Source organism: Urocitellus parryii, chromosome X, assembly GCF_045843805.1.
Source record: "Urocitellus parryii isolate mUroPar1 chromosome X, mUroPar1.hap1, whole genome shotgun sequence".
NCBI classification, from domain to species: domain Eukaryota; kingdom Metazoa; phylum Chordata; class Mammalia; order Rodentia; family Sciuridae; genus Urocitellus; species Urocitellus parryii.
The window spans coordinates 64192003-64207653 of record NC_135547.1 but is presented as its reverse complement, the minus strand read 5'-3'; the positions used below and the strand labels follow the sequence as shown (position 1 = coordinate 64207653).

General features: G+C 39.5%; 1 protein-coding gene across 1 annotated transcript; it reads left to right on the top strand.

The window, feature by feature from the left end:
• Nucleotides 1-8949: 8949 nt before the first annotated feature.
• On the top strand, nucleotides 8950-10035 carry Pou3f4 (POU class 3 homeobox 4). Its single transcript, XM_077794055.1, has one exon. The coding sequence runs from the start codon at nucleotides 8950-8952 to the stop codon at nucleotides 10033-10035; it is 1086 nt and encodes a 361-aa protein (XP_077650181.1).
• The last annotated feature ends 5616 nt before the right edge of the window (nucleotides 10036-15651 follow it).

Sequence of the window (15651 nt, the reverse complement as noted above, 5' to 3'; positions counted from 1 at the left end):
TTCAAAGCAGTTAGCAAATCCACCAAATGAGAAAAAAGTCCAACACACCAGAAATCAGTGTCCAACTATAAGAATGTAAGCTAGAAAACCTTCATATTCAAGTTATCTTTCTCAACAATCCTCCATTATTTATCAGAGATAGTTTATTTCATGAATAATATTTACTTTTAAAAAATCACCTCCAAATGTAGGCATCTTCCCCTAAAGATGTAATGCTCACTGAGATAAATTTTATTTCCAAACAAATATTTTAAAGAATTTAAAATTAATATTTAAAGGCTAGTAATAGGTAAATAAACTATTTTTAATTTTTATTTTTTTTTTACCAAAAACGTCACTGATTCATTGCCCAACATTCTACACATACTTCAGTAACTACATTTGTTTTTCTTTCATAGCATATAAAGATATACCTCCTTCAAAAATATGATAAGATAGATTTTTAGAGTTTTGTATTTTATTGTCTGTGATAAGACTTGCTATAAGCACATGAAAAGAGTATATATATATATATATATATATATATATATATATATCACATGCCACTAAAAGTATTTCTGTAAAGCTTAATTTCTTTCCATTTGTAGTCTTTTCCCAAAGTGTTTCTATTTGTGTGTTTTGACTTATTTTCATCCTATTTAGAGAATTTTGCAGAATTTCAGGAACAAATGCTAAACTAACTCTAAAACATAAATTAATTATGTTTCATAGTTAGTTTAGTGTGTATATATATATACATGTATATATATATTTGAAAATGCATTTCCTCTCTTCTGAGGGGTATAAAGAGGGAGGAACTTAAATGCTCTCCATCACAATGTGTTTGTATAAGACAGATCTCAGTTTTTTTTTACAAAGCTGTCAACTAGCTTTTAAAAGAAGACTCAGCTTGTAGAGCTGGGATCCATACTCTGAGCTGAGATCATTAATGAAGGCAATTTACAATCAAATAGGTTTGTTTTTCAATGCAAAGGTTCAACCCTCAAGTTCTCTAGCTAGTATTCAGGCTTTCTATCTCTTTCTCTCTCTCTCTCTCTCTCTCTCTCTCTCTCTCTCTCTCACACACACACACACACACACACACTCAAAAGCATGAGTGAAATATTTGTTTATGAAGAAATGAATATACATAGTTACATGCTTACATCAAGCATCAGGAGAAATATTATATTTAAAGGTGAATGTGAATATGTGAATGCAGATATGATTGAACTGTAGTTTGATTTGTAAATGTGAAACCACATCATTTTCCAAAAGTAGTATTATGAAGAGGATATGTGAGAAAAGAAAAATCCTCCTTCTCACTATTGTTTGAGTAAGATAAAATGATTATTTAGGATGTACAAGAGAAATTTGAGTCTTTATGTTTAGATTGTCCTATTTTTTTTTCCCTAGAAGCCTAGGTTGTTGTTGCTGTTTTCCTTTTTTTTTTTCTGTCCCTGATGTTTCGTAAAAACAGGAAATATTTTCTTTTTAAGGAGGTTTAGAGATTCAAATCCTCCTTCTCTCAAAGTGATCAGAATTAACATCCTAGTGGCTGGACAAAATAATTTAGGGTGACTATCACTCCAATACAAAGGAAGAATCATGAGGATGCTGCCTTCCAGAGTACACACCCAGTGGGGGATAGGGTCACTGAGGTAGAGCTGTGATGACACAAAGCATCTGTCAGTGAGGGGCAGGCCCTTTCCTTCTGAGAAAGCAGTACCTTGAGCACCATAATTTGATGCAGGACTAGGGAGGGAGACATTGGTTTTAAGCATGTTCAAGTGTCAAAAATTGTCTTGGACCTTGGAGGGGCTGCCCAAGCAAGAGGCCAAGGCTGTACGAGGATTCTCAGCCAGACTAAAAAAGCCCAAGCCTGTTCCAAAAGAACAAGCTGCTGACCACTGTGAAAAAGCCCAGTAAAGTCCCTTAGCTAACACTGCTGCTTTGGTGCCCCACTCCTAGAGCCCTGCTTCCTCCATCTCCAACAGTGAGAATTCTGCCTTGTTTCCACCTTTCAGATCCCTTCCCAAATAGAAGACAAGAGGCAGCCAAGGTGAGGGGGCTGTGGGGTCCATAATCTCCTGACTATCAAAACAATGTCCTTTTGTCAGCTGCCTTCTTATCATAATAGAAATCACTTGGCCAAAAGAAATGCCAATCCACTGAGTTATCTTAAGATATAATTTCTCTGTGGAACACTCCAACTAAACCCCTCCTTATGATTCTGACCAAACTACCTGTATTCAGCCTCCCCACCCCAAAACCGCTGCTGCCTCCAGAAGCCAGGATCAGTTCATAGTGCTCCTACTCATCCTGGTATCTTAGCCAAGTTCCCCAGGGGATGAGGGGCCCTGCTGCTGCCCAGATTGCACCCCTTCCTCCCACTGCCTTGTGTGGCACTTTGAGGCAGCTCCTTCATTATCTTTGGCTATAGTTCTTGTTAGATTGGAACAAACTTGAGTTCCCAGAAACACCAAAATAAGGATCATGCTATTGCAAAATCACAGCCAGTGAAGCCAGCAGGGAGCAAACCCAGCAATGGCAAAGACCTGGTGAGTGGCATGATTCTTCTGAAAGAGACTCCAGAAGAGTACTTGGATATAAAATATACACAGAGACTAGCACACACAAACATGTACATGTGCTCACACATGATGACCCTACTGATGTATCCACAAGAAACTAGAATGAAATTTTATAGAAGAGGGAAATTTTAAGGACATTCAGAAAGACAACATTCTTTCCCCAGAAGGAGTATCAAAACAACAATTAATAATAGATGAAGCATTACTATTCTCATTTAAAATGGGTTTCCAAAATGTCAGTGCAAAGTGTACTTTACCCCAAAAACACTCTCCATCTATACACATATATATGCATATATATGCATATATGTGTACATATATATGCATATATGTGTATATATGCATGTGTACATATATATGCATATATATGTATACATGCGTACATATATATGCATATATATGTACACATATATAGTTTGTGTGTATAAATTTTTCTCACAAAACTCAGTTCCCAGCCCCTTCTTTACCTTTTCAATACCTGAGAAAAACAACAATAATCAACATTTCTGAATTATGACAGCAATTTAAATCTGATTAATTGCTCATTTTCTAAGAAGATAGACTTAGATTCTTGCCATTATATGACTCAGAAATGGTGGTGTGAGTCCTTGACACTCAGCAAATTACTTACCAAAAACTTTTTTTAGAAGCAGCTTATATATCAAAATATAATCAAACTTGCTATAGCCCCATAACCACATGGATATTGGATTGCTCACCATTTCAGATAAATAATATTTACCGAAATAATAATTGGGCAGGGGCAAGGGTAGAAAAAAACACAATTATAAATGAAGCTGGAACATTCTTAGAATTTTTCACTTTAAAAACTTAAATCTGTCTATGAAGAAGGAAGTGAATTTCAATTTGGGGCAGCTCTATTAACTTTTAAAATTACTTATAAAAAACATCTAATGTTCAACTACATGACTTATTAGTGCCTCGAATACCAATCTGTAGAGTTTAAAGTAATAGGTAATCTTGAAGAAGCACTGATTGATCATTCAGCTATAACTATTTTTCCTAGTCTTTAAATACTGCTACCATTTCCTATTTTAAGAGACTAATCAAAACATTAAAACCACCACAGCAGTTTAAATATATGAAGATTCTGGGACTTCATTTAAAAAATAAAGATAAAAGGATAATTACACATGGGGTCTGAATTTTGCAAAATTGTCAATTGAATTCCAGAAAACAAGACTTTATCTTCAGGGCAAAACGAGTGACTGGTTAATGCCCACAATGATTCCTAGACACCCCAAATATTGATGCCTTGAAAATGATAGCCATGCTGATTAGTACACAATAGCTATCTCCTTAACAGATCTTTCCCTGGAACCCTCCATGAAAGATCAGGGTTCACACACTGACAAAAGGAGCAGCAAGGAAGAGGTGACACCAAAGAGAAACTCAGAGTGGATCAGCGCGACCTGGGCAACGCAGCTGTTCCAACATCATTTCCCTTAGTAATGAGGATCTCTAATGTTCCTGTCTGTCCCCTAACTATCCTAAGAAGCATCCTTTCCTTCAGTACTGAGGGTCTCTATTGTCCCTGACTATCCTCTAACCATCCTACTGGCAGCCGCCCCAGCCACACAATGCCTCAGTGCTTCTCCATCGACATACAGTTTTGCTAAGTAACTAAAGTTCTGGCAGACTGAAGTATTTGTTATAAATGCTGCATGAGGAATATTCTATTTTTATGCTACCCCATTTCTGTTGCATCATTTGCTATATGCTGTCACTCTCTCCCTTCTCCCTCTTTTTCTCCTTAAAGATCATTTTCCTCATGTAATTGTAAAGAAAACAGAGATTCTAAAAATGAACTAATTGAGCTTTAGTCAGCCTTGGCTAGTGTCTGCTCATGCTGTCTAAATTCATTTTTTTAACATTCTTCCCTAAGATATTTTAGTCTCTTACTTTCTGCCTATACAGATGAAAAAAAAAAGAATACAAGAAGAAAGAAAGAGTGAAAGGAAAAAAGAAAAGTAAAGAAAAGAAGTATAAGCAGAGCTGCAGTGGGCTGGTACACTGAAGGGCAGTTGTGTCTCACAAGAACATTTCATGAGCTCAGTGTACAGAGACCAGGAAAAAGGCTTCTTTCTCTGCAGCTTTGAGACTGTTCAATTATTTTCCTTCCCTTATGAGCTCCTGGTTTTAGAAAGAAAATATGCACTTGTTCCTACCAAACCCAATCTAACTTGTCCTGTTTCCAAAGTGAACTTGTGTTGAAGGTGAAGTTTTCAATCTTGTAGCCATGCCTACATATAATGTCCTACTGTCTGGAGCTTCATGTGTATTACACAGTCAAATCTGGCCTTTTGGACTTCTTTCTGGACCCCCACCTCCATCCATTGCCAGCTCCAGCCCCAGACTTACTTCCTCCCTCCTCTTGCAATTTGTACGCATAATGAAAATTCCTAATCTACACTCAAATATGAAATCTGCAAGAGTCATAATCCCCATGGCTGGGGCGTTGTTCCAAGAAGCCTGATGCAGGCTGCCCAGCTGCAGCCATGCTTGCATGCTTCCACAGGAGTGCGACCTGAACCACATTAATCTGCTTAATTTCTTTTGTGTGTCCTTCCTTGTGTGGAAAGAGAGGGGCCTGGGTTTCTGCAAAAACTCTCAGAAATCCTTATACCTAGTGAGGAAGGAAAGCAACTACTAACCTCCAAGTGACAAATAAAGCATATATAATATATCAAGACAACCTAACTTTCTTTTAGTAAAAAACTGAATTCTCCTGTTAAAAAACAAGCAAGGGAGATGTATAAAACCGGGTGGCACTTGGAGTGTGAAGGCAACTCAACCAGGAACTAAGATTGTGGCAAATGTTTGCCTAGCCTAGAAATTCAAACTTGTGCTGCCTTGCTGGAGGTAGGTGGTAGACTCTCTACAATTACAGTTGATCCACTTCAAAGCTGGGTTTCTCTCTAGGATGATTTTCAGAGGTCCCAGACCAGTAGGTTCCATTGCCATTGTGATATTATTCAAACCCTAGCTCCAGGGAGGGGGGTGGAAGAATCATATGTGAGGATCCTGAGTGGACTTCAGAATCTGGATGAGGAACACGGCTAGATGTGTATTTAGCACAGCTGCTGAGGCGAGAGCAGGTTTGCCAATGGTAACTCGGTTTTAAGGCAAAATGCAGTCTATGAAAAATAAGTTACCAGATCTTTGCAACAGTAGCTTCGCATGGACTTATTTTGCTCCCATGTCCAGACAGGGTCGTCTATTGAATGAGGCTCTTTTATTTTGCATGGGGCAGGGGATTTGTGACCATGGTCCCCCCTTTTATTCCTCTCTCTATGGAAACCCAGATCATGGGGAGAAATATGCGAGGCTGAATAAAGAGAAGCCGCAGAAAGGAGCGCTTGAGAGCGGCATCTGTTACACTTGGGAAGTTAGACTGACAGGAGAGGGCGAAGGAAACCTCTCCAGTAGATTAGTTAGAACAGCAAGAAGATTTGACTATATGCAGATATTTTAAAAAAGGATGCATGCAAGAGAAGATTCTATCACAGCTGCTATAGGATGTGACTACACCTGAATTCAATATGCAGCATCTGTATTCATGTGAACAACTTGTAAATATGAGAGAGGCAGAGAAAGATGATGACAAAAATTTTTGCTCCTGATAGAAGTGATTCTTAAAGTCTGTAAAAAAAGACTGTGTAAAACCTGTTTTTGTAGGTTGATGCCCCTTCCTTGCTACTCTCCTCACCCCCAACTTTAGAGCAAATGGTCTGAACCACTTTTGCCCTGCTGTAAATCCCGGTATCCGGTATCAGAAGGAGAGGCCATGAGCAAGATGAAGGTTGATTTTAAGAACTCAAACAAATCAGAATTGGAAAAGAGTCCCTTCTTCATGTGAAAGCCTTGTCAGTTGAAAATATTCTTAACTCCTTGAATGACCAAACTAAGATTAGCTCTTTCACCCAAATGCAGCTGTGAGCTGGGGGTGGGGAACTTACCAACAACTAAACATGGCAATGATCCTGATAATTTTTTGCACAGTTTATTCAATTTATTTCCCTCTGAACTCCAAGCTGACCCAACACAGACTGCCAAATGGATCCTTGAACAGACATTCTAATGGAGCAACTAAAACTTTTATTTGTGTGATTTTAATACATTCTTATTGCCTTCCAGAAGCAGAAGTTCATGCACAAATGAGTTTGCGTTTTTGCAAAGGAAGATGCACACATTTGGCCGTTAGAAGAACTGACATTCCTTGGCAAAAAAAGAGAAGAGATACATACAGACATAGAGAAAAAGACAGTGTGTACTTAAAAGAGGAGGGGAAGAAAGAGGGAGAGGGAGCGAGAAAGCCAAAGAGCTGGAGAGCAGGAGCTAGGGACCAAGGGAGGGAGGGAGGGAGGGAGGGAGAGAGAGAGAGAGAAAGAGAGAGAGAAAATCAATTTCTAGGTTAAAATCAGATAAGCCCTTACAATAGGACATCAGCAAATGAAGCTACAATTTCAATGAGAAAAGGGGGAAGGGGGGAGATAGCAAATGATCCTCTCCACCAATAATTACTAAGTGTTTATCTTTTTTTAAGAGAAAAAATAGAAAGAACTAGATCTCCACCAGATGCCAGGTTTTCCTCTCTAATGAACACATTTACATTTACCAATATTAGTTCCTATTGCTCTGTGCCCATCTAAGAAATCACTAATTTCACAGGAAATACATGCTTTTTAGTATATAAAGAATGGCAGAATAAGCTCACCTTGTTTTTACTTTTCTCATTTTCTTCAGATCTGTCTTCTTAGAGAAACTAATGCCTTAATGACTTTCTGGTAGCTGCAAGCCTTCTTTTATTTCTGCTAAATATATGAAAATGTATGCAAATTTAAATCAAGCTTAACCTAGGAGCTCTTGCAATATATTTAATGGAATTTCAAACCAATAAGCGAACTCTGATGCCGTCTTCTGTAAGTGCAAATATAATTATGCAGCTAGGTTACCTCCAAAATTATGCTATGAACGGTCATTTTTAAACTTCAGATTTCGTCTTGGATATTGGGTGTTGCCGTTTCTCAAACAGAGTAAATCTAAAATCTTTGCATTTCTCTCCAACTCTGCTTCCAAGCAACGATTTTGTTCGGGGCTGTGGAGCACATAGACTTGTCCGTCACAAATTTATAAAAGCTTAAAAAGATAGGAGTCTTTCTTGTCTCTTTTTCTAATCAAAACGTAGAAAAAAATAGTCCCGTTTTCCCAAGCTGAACGCAAATTTGAGCTGGATAGGAATTAGGCAGGAGGAGGTGAGCGTATTTGCTGCCAAACTGCCTCACTTTCACTGAATATCTTGGGCGCTGTAAATGATACACATTTTCTTAAGTTTAGCAGGGGAGCGGTGGGTAAATGTTTTAAACGAAAATTTCAAGAAGACGGCAACGTGTGAAGAGTAGTGAATATTTTCCTGTTTATCTACTGGGAGGGGGTCCGTTGAGTGAGTGTGAATGAGGGCTGCCGGCTTCAGCAAGCAGTGCTTTTTATAGAAGTTGTGGGACTTCTGATAAGAACTGACATGGAGTAGTAATCAAGTTAGGCTTCCAAATGACCAACTGAATTGGGAAGCAAACTTCAAAATAACTAAATTTTGCCATAATCACATTAAATTTTACTTTCCTATACTATCTCAATTTTCGGAAGAAACTGGTCATCTCAGGTACTTTCAGTTTCTGTAGTCGTGCTTCTTATAAGTGATAACTGAGATAAATAAAGTTAACTGAAATATCTCTTAATGGATTCATGAATTCATTGATTTAGGCACCTATAGAAGTCGTTGCTTTCCTCAAAGTTTGTAGCGGCATTTCGTTTTGCAATCCCCGGTAAACACTAAATCAGAATGCTAAGTGAATCTGAAAAATCCTTATGTATTAAGATCAAAATGATATTTAAACTTGTTTACTTTTCTCTTTCTTTCTTTATGACAATCTAAATGAACTAAGTGGAGTTTTAAAAAACCCAGTTTGCCGCCTCAACTCCCCATACCCTCACACAAATACTTCCTCCCCTTTCAAACCACAAACACTCGCTTAATCTGACGGGAGGGGGGAAAGGGTTAACCAAAAGAGACACAGTGTGCTAGGCAGCCAATGGAACCCAAAGATTGATTCACTTCCTGCTTGGGTCTCACTGAAACTCCAGAGCTTCGCCAGCCTAATTTGGAAAGCTAGATCGGCCTCCTGCGCCACCATTGGCTGTGTTCACGCCTGGCCAGGCCAAAACGCACTGCAATTGGCCATGGCCAGTGCCGGTAACCCGCCACTAGCGGCTCTGGCTCCCCCGCACCGTAGATGTCAAAGGCTGAAGCTGCTCCCTTTGCCACATTATAACTAGTAGGGGATCCTCACCGACCATGGCCACAGCTGCCTCGAATCCCTACAGCATTCTCAGTTCCAGCTCCCTAGTCCATGCGGACTCTGCGGGCATGCAGCAGGGGAGTCCTTTCCGCAACCCTCAAAAACTTCTCCAAAGTGAATACTTGCAGGGAGTTCCCAGCAATGGGCATCCCCTGGGGCATCATTGGGTGACCAGTCTGAGCGACGGGGGCCCTTGGTCCTCCACACTAGCCACCAGCCCCCTGGACCAGCAGGACGTGAAGCCCGGACGTGAAGACCTGCAATTGGGTGCGATCATCCATCACCGCTCGCCACACGTAGCCCACCACTCGCCGCACACTAACCACCCAAACGCCTGGGGGACGAGCCCAGCTCCAAACCCGTCCATCACGTCAAGCGGCCAACCCCTTAACGTGTATTCACAGCCCGGCTTCACCGTGAGCGGCATGCTGGAGCACGGGGGACTCACCCCACCGCCGGCAGCCGCCTCCACACAGAACCTGCATCCTGTGCTCCGTGAGCCCCCAGACCATGGCGAACTTGGTTCACACCACTGCCAGGACCACTCAGACGAGGAGACGCCAACCTCAGATGAGTTGGAACAGTTCGCCAAACAATTCAAACAAAGAAGAATCAAGTTGGGTTTCACGCAGGCCGACGTAGGGCTAGCGCTGGGCACATTGTATGGCAACGTGTTCTCGCAGACCACTATCTGCAGGTTTGAGGCCTTGCAACTGAGCTTCAAGAACATGTGCAAGCTGAAGCCCTTGCTGAACAAGTGGCTGGAAGAGGCGGATTCATCCACAGGGAGCCCGACCAGCATTGACAAGATCGCCGCCCAGGGCCGCAAGCGCAAGAAGCGAACCTCCATCGAGGTGAGTGTCAAGGGCGTACTGGAGACGCATTTCCTCAAGTGTCCCAAGCCTGCCGCGCAGGAGATCTCCTCGCTGGCAGACAGCCTCCAGTTGGAGAAAGAAGTGGTGCGTGTCTGGTTCTGTAATCGAAGACAAAAAGAAAAAAGAATGACTCCGCCAGGGGATCAGCAGCCGCATGAGGTTTATTCTCACACCGTGAAAACAGACACATCGTGCCACGATCTCTGACTGGAGGAAGAGAGGAGGCCAGCCGCACTGGGAGCAGAGCGGATTTCTTTCTCTTTTATTCTATTCTCTTCATTTTAATATTCTATATTATTGCTATAACTATATATTATTGCTATAATTCTTTCTTTCTTTCCTTTTTTTTTCTTTGAGGGGGTTCTAACTTATGCTAAGAAAACACACACACACACACACACACAAACACATATTCAGGCTTCTCAACTCTGATATACAGTTATATTAAGCAGTTCAGGTGGGGACCTCATGTTCCCTGCCACCCTGGCAATTTCCCTCCAAACTTTTTATGCTGATCAATACATATTGTTTACTCTGAGTAAGGTTTGTTTGATCACTCCACTCTAGGAAGAGCAAGGAGTTGGGGTAATGTGGGGGCGGGGTGGGGGTGGAAGGGGTGGGAAGACAGATGTGTGCCTCTGAATAACCTTTCAGCGCCTTGGTTATAGCAGCTGTATTTCAGGTGAAATCTGTTTTACAATAGACTAGTTTTGCATTTTTTAAAACTTCTATAGCATTTCTAAATGTCTGCGGTGTTTTACTACAAGCTGTACACAATATTTGTGAGATAATTTGTATCTAATCGACCACTCCACGTTATTATTGCTATTATTATTATTCTTTCATTGAGCTGATGGTTTTTTAATTGCTTAGAAAAGGGATGGGAGACTGGGAGGAGGAGGAGAGAGAAATGCCTACCCACCCATCACTACCCCCACCCCAAAACTGTATGGAGAGGAGATGATACAATGGAGAGAGTTGCTGATAATGATATTGGTTATATTTTCCCCCAGGGGTGGATTGCCTAGGATGGGCAGAATGGGAAAGCCTAGTGGGTTTGCAAACTAGCGGTAAGTGGGAGAGGCGATTTTACAGCTTTCTGTCCTGCAACTATGGAGTGCCCGCAGACTTCCTCAGCATAGATCCCAGGAAAAGAGGTGGCCTGAAGTATGGGAAGGGTTCTGCACCACTGAGGTCCCGGTTGCTTGTGCATGGAGCTCCCCTCAGGCCCCTAGCGTAGCCCGTTGATGGTCTGCGTGACCCGACTGCAGTTATCCATCCTTAGACGAAAGACTTAGCCTTCCCAAGCGATTGCTTTCGCTGGAGACCCAGAATCTGAGAGGAAAGCGAATGACTGGGCCAGTGCCTCCCAGTTCAGTTCACCTCTAGTTCACCGCTGCTCTCTGTATGACAAACGCGAGATGGGTCATGAGAGAGTGACGGGAGAGGAACACTCTGTTAGGTATTGAACGACAATGAGATGGTTGGCAAAAGTCACTGGTCTAGCCGCGCACCCCTCCTCTGTTGTGTATATACTGCTGTCTCTGATGGGGCTCTGACAAGCACAGCTGGTGAAAGCCCATGGTGAAGATCGAGTGAGCTAGGTAGCGCCCGGGCGGCTGGGTTCCTGCTTATTATTATTATTATTATTTTTATTTTTATCTCTCTGTTGTGTATGTGTCTCTGTGCGTGTGTGTGTGTGTGGGTGTGTATGCATAACGTGTGTGTGTGTAGATAGCGGTGTGTATCGTATTACTGTATACGAAAAACAAAAACTACAAAAAAAATTCTCTCTAGGCTGTGTAGAGATCCCAAATATATGCATTTGCTGTGGCTTTATTGCTAGCTCTCACGTCCACATGCCAGGTTCGCAGGTGCACTTCATTCCCGATGAGCACACAAGTCCTCGCCGGCCAAGCACCCAACACCCAGCCGCCGCTGGCCGGATCTGGTTGGGGACTCTGCACGCCGGGGCTGGTCGCTGGGCTCGACTTTCAGGCGCAGCAACCACAGACAAAGCTTCAAACTACCTATGGACCAGAAAGCCTTGGGCCCCTTGTTGAGGATGCACTAGTATGGGCTGCCAGGCCTCTGGTTCACCACACTGTGTCTCCCCCAGCTGCAGGTCGAAGAGCATGTATTAATTCAAATCCCGGACCCTTTTACTCTTTTTGTCAAGTCTCTGCATTCTGTTGATAGTTAGGTTTTGGTTCTGGGATTTTATTTTCCACATTGAGTTCATGTTTCACAAATTGTTTGGGGCTTTTTGTTTGCTTTGAGTTTTTTTTTTTTTCCTTTACAGTTAAAAGCTATGGTTCAAACCTGAGTTAACCCAAATATTTCTGCCGACTTTATAATTGTACAGTTTTGTATATTAAACGTTTTTGAAGTTATTAATTTAAGAAAGATCATTTAGTTTATTCATTTAGTAACTGATGTATAATAAACGCTATTTTCATTAAGAGTTGCTTTTTCAACTATTTTATTCAAATTGCCTATTGCAGTTGCCAACAATTATTTATTTTCAATAAAGTCTGCATTGTGTTTAAAAGGAAATTCTTTCAAAGATGAGTTGGGTGTCGAAAAGAAAACAATTCGCTGTAATGTTTGATGTGAACAGTTTTAGTCAAGGGGTTTATATTGACACAATATTTTATTGTTGTAAAGATTAAAAAGGTTTAAATAAAACATTTTTCCAAAAAAAAAAAATCACATCTGGTTTCTTCTCCTGACCTTATTGTGTGCGGTGAGAAATGGAGCATTTAAACAGAGGCATGTTCCGGGTGAGCAGCGCATCTGCTTTACTTCAGGTTAGAAATCATTAGTCATTGTTTTGATTCTTGATTCTCTTCCTCTGACTTTTGGCCTTTCAGCTCAGCCCTGAAATGCACTAGTACACACAAGGAGGCCTGTTCATATGCCCACACTCACTCTTCCCCTCCAAACACACACACACACACACACACACACACACACACACACACACACACAACATGCATGGTGGGAAATGGTGTGAGGAAGGCTAGGGGTAGGTTTTATTTCAGCAGATGTGATTTTATGATTTTATTAATGCTGTCTGAGAGTGTCTCTCTCTCCACCAGTGTTTTCTACTAACCTGCCCCTTCTGAAATTGGACCCAGATCTTCCTGAGGCTACTATATTCCCTTGGTTCACCCATCCTTCCTCCTCCCCAACTAATACCAGGTGCACTTCTGGTAAGTGAGCCCCCATTCCTCTGATGAAGAATGGGAAGATTATTATATATGTAAGGGTAAATGATCTTTCCTTTGAAAGGCTCCTCCTGGGCCCCCAAATCCAAGTGGACTGTTTATTTTGCCTATTTAGACTAAATTCCAAAGTCTCTATCTGTTTGGGGGAATAAAAATACTAACTAGAGTCATTCTTAGTAAATATTGATTTATTATACCCTTCTTACCACTTCTACATACAATTTCACATGTATTATTTGATTTTATGAGTCCTTTCATAAAAATAGAGACTGTTACCTATAGTGGTGTCTGAAGAGTAATTTACCAAATATGAAGCACTTTTGTCTTAAGATTTTATATATATAGCATGCTTTATTCAACTTTTTTGGTAGATGAATAGGAAGCAACAAATTGCACATTTAACTATAATTTTCCAGCAGTAAGACCCCCTCAATTCATAGTTTGAAGTTGTTTTTTGTTAGACAAAGCAAAATTATTTTATTAATTTTGTAGTTACTAATTAACACATGTAATGTTTTGCATTTTTCAGATTACCTAATCATTTACAGCTGCATGGTGCACAATTCATATGTGTGTGATGTGTATAAAATATGCCAAATGTTTTGTGCATACCCATGAACAAATATATTTTATAAATAATACTGATTTTAAAGATTTTTTTTTTTATCTAAAAGCAGAAAATTCATACTATCAATCCTGTTGGTTCCCTTTTGGTTTATATCAACTAACTTCCTCCTCATTCAATATTCTGTAAAAAAGTATGAATTGATTAAAAAATATACTTTTTCTTACTAAAGATCTTTATATAGAAACCAACATCCAGTGTATATTCTGAACTCCTTAATGGAGCTATATGCAAATATGTAGGAGATATTTATATAAATATGTATATCCATATACATCACTATGGATATTTTACTGATATGTATTACTGATACATATATTTTATACATATTTATCAAGCTTGTTTCCTTAACTGCCTCTTCTATTTTTTTCCTAAATTATAACCAAGGCCTACTTGGTTTTTATAATATTCTTCTTAACCTCTTTGTACCATGAACATAAAATTTTATTAAAAGTCATGTTGTTGGCACTTCTATCTGGGGCATTTCTTGTCTTGAAGTTGCTACTACTCCAACTCCCAATCAAGGCCTCTGTAGCAAAAGTAGTTTTATTTTTGCTTTCTTTAAAGCCTTCACAACAGTGGTACTCTCTCTTGAAATAAAAATTGGTAGATTCAAAGGAACAATAATAGTTACTAATATCCATGGGAATTAAGCTAAAAACATTTCATTGCCCCTACCACATTAGAACAATAGAAAATGGAGAGGTGGTGGAGGGAGAAAGAATGCAAATAAGGTGAGGAAACACATGCTACAGATGTGTAAAATAAAGTCCAATGTGTAAGTCAGGTACATATATATGTAGACAGAGTTATGTTTTCTTTATACTTGGGGCTTTGTGCATGCATAACAATAGGGAATGAGTTACAAAATTCCCTCATTTATTCTTCCAGCAATAAAATAAGAGAAATATTGTTCCTGGATATTGTTTTATATATATATATTTAAAAAGAAAAGGGTAGGGGGAACAATTGCCTAAATTAGTATATGCGTGTGTTTGTCTTTAACAAAATCAAATATTATTCCCTTGGAAGTATTTAGCATTTAGATATTTCCCTTGTACCTAAATCAGGCTGCTGTTGTTGCTTTAATAGTCTGTAGGCTGTGAGTAAAATATAACTTTCTGTATTTATTTATTTTTAGGAAATGGGGAGGAGAAAGAAGAGAAAAGGAAAGAAGAAAATAGTTAGAGGTTAAAAACTAGTTTCCAACGGAGGGTGGGGGAGGATGTAATTTTACACCTATCAGATCTTTTTAAAGACACACATAAAAACTCAGAATTGAGAAAATTATTTCTGTGATTTTATACTTAAAATTTTGAACATGAATTTAAAAAAATAGTATTAAAGAAAAAGCAGTGTAGATAAACATCATTTGAATTGATATCATGTACACTTGTCCATTCTCATATTTTTAAAAAGCAATATTCCAATTTACTCATTTACAGATGTTTTATTTTGAAGAATTAAAAAAAGAATATAAAATACACCTGTAGCCAATCAAGGTCTTTTATAAGATGAAATTAAAGTATCTGTTGTTAAGAACCCTTTTTGTGGAACATCTCTAAATTTAGGGTATTATTTAGATGAATACTGTTTCAAAAACAAAACCCAATTAATTTATCCTCTCCAGTAAGCAGGGGAGGAGAATCACATACAAAGACCTAAAGTAGTGTCCCCGTAAACTAAATACACAAAATCAAACCCTTGTGCCTATCAGTTAAAAAAAATATATTAGGTCACTCTGATTTTTTTCACAAATATTAGTATAGAATTTACACCATATCCCACATAATCTAACTCACTATTTATAACACTGAGTTCTCTTTATAACAGTATTTGTTACCAAGGAGGATTTGGTACAAAATAGGTCCATCTTGGATGCTTTCCAAGAGTGATGGTTTGTTCAAATGCCAAAAGCACCATATGATGACATAGCCTCACCTGCTAAGGCAGGGAATATTGGGCAGC

What these genes read in the sequence shown, in the direction of transcription:
- Pou3f4 (XM_077794055.1), top strand. Translation starts at nt 8,950, where the DNA reads ATGGCCACAGCTGCCTCGAATCCCTACAGCATTCTCAGTTCCAGCTCC.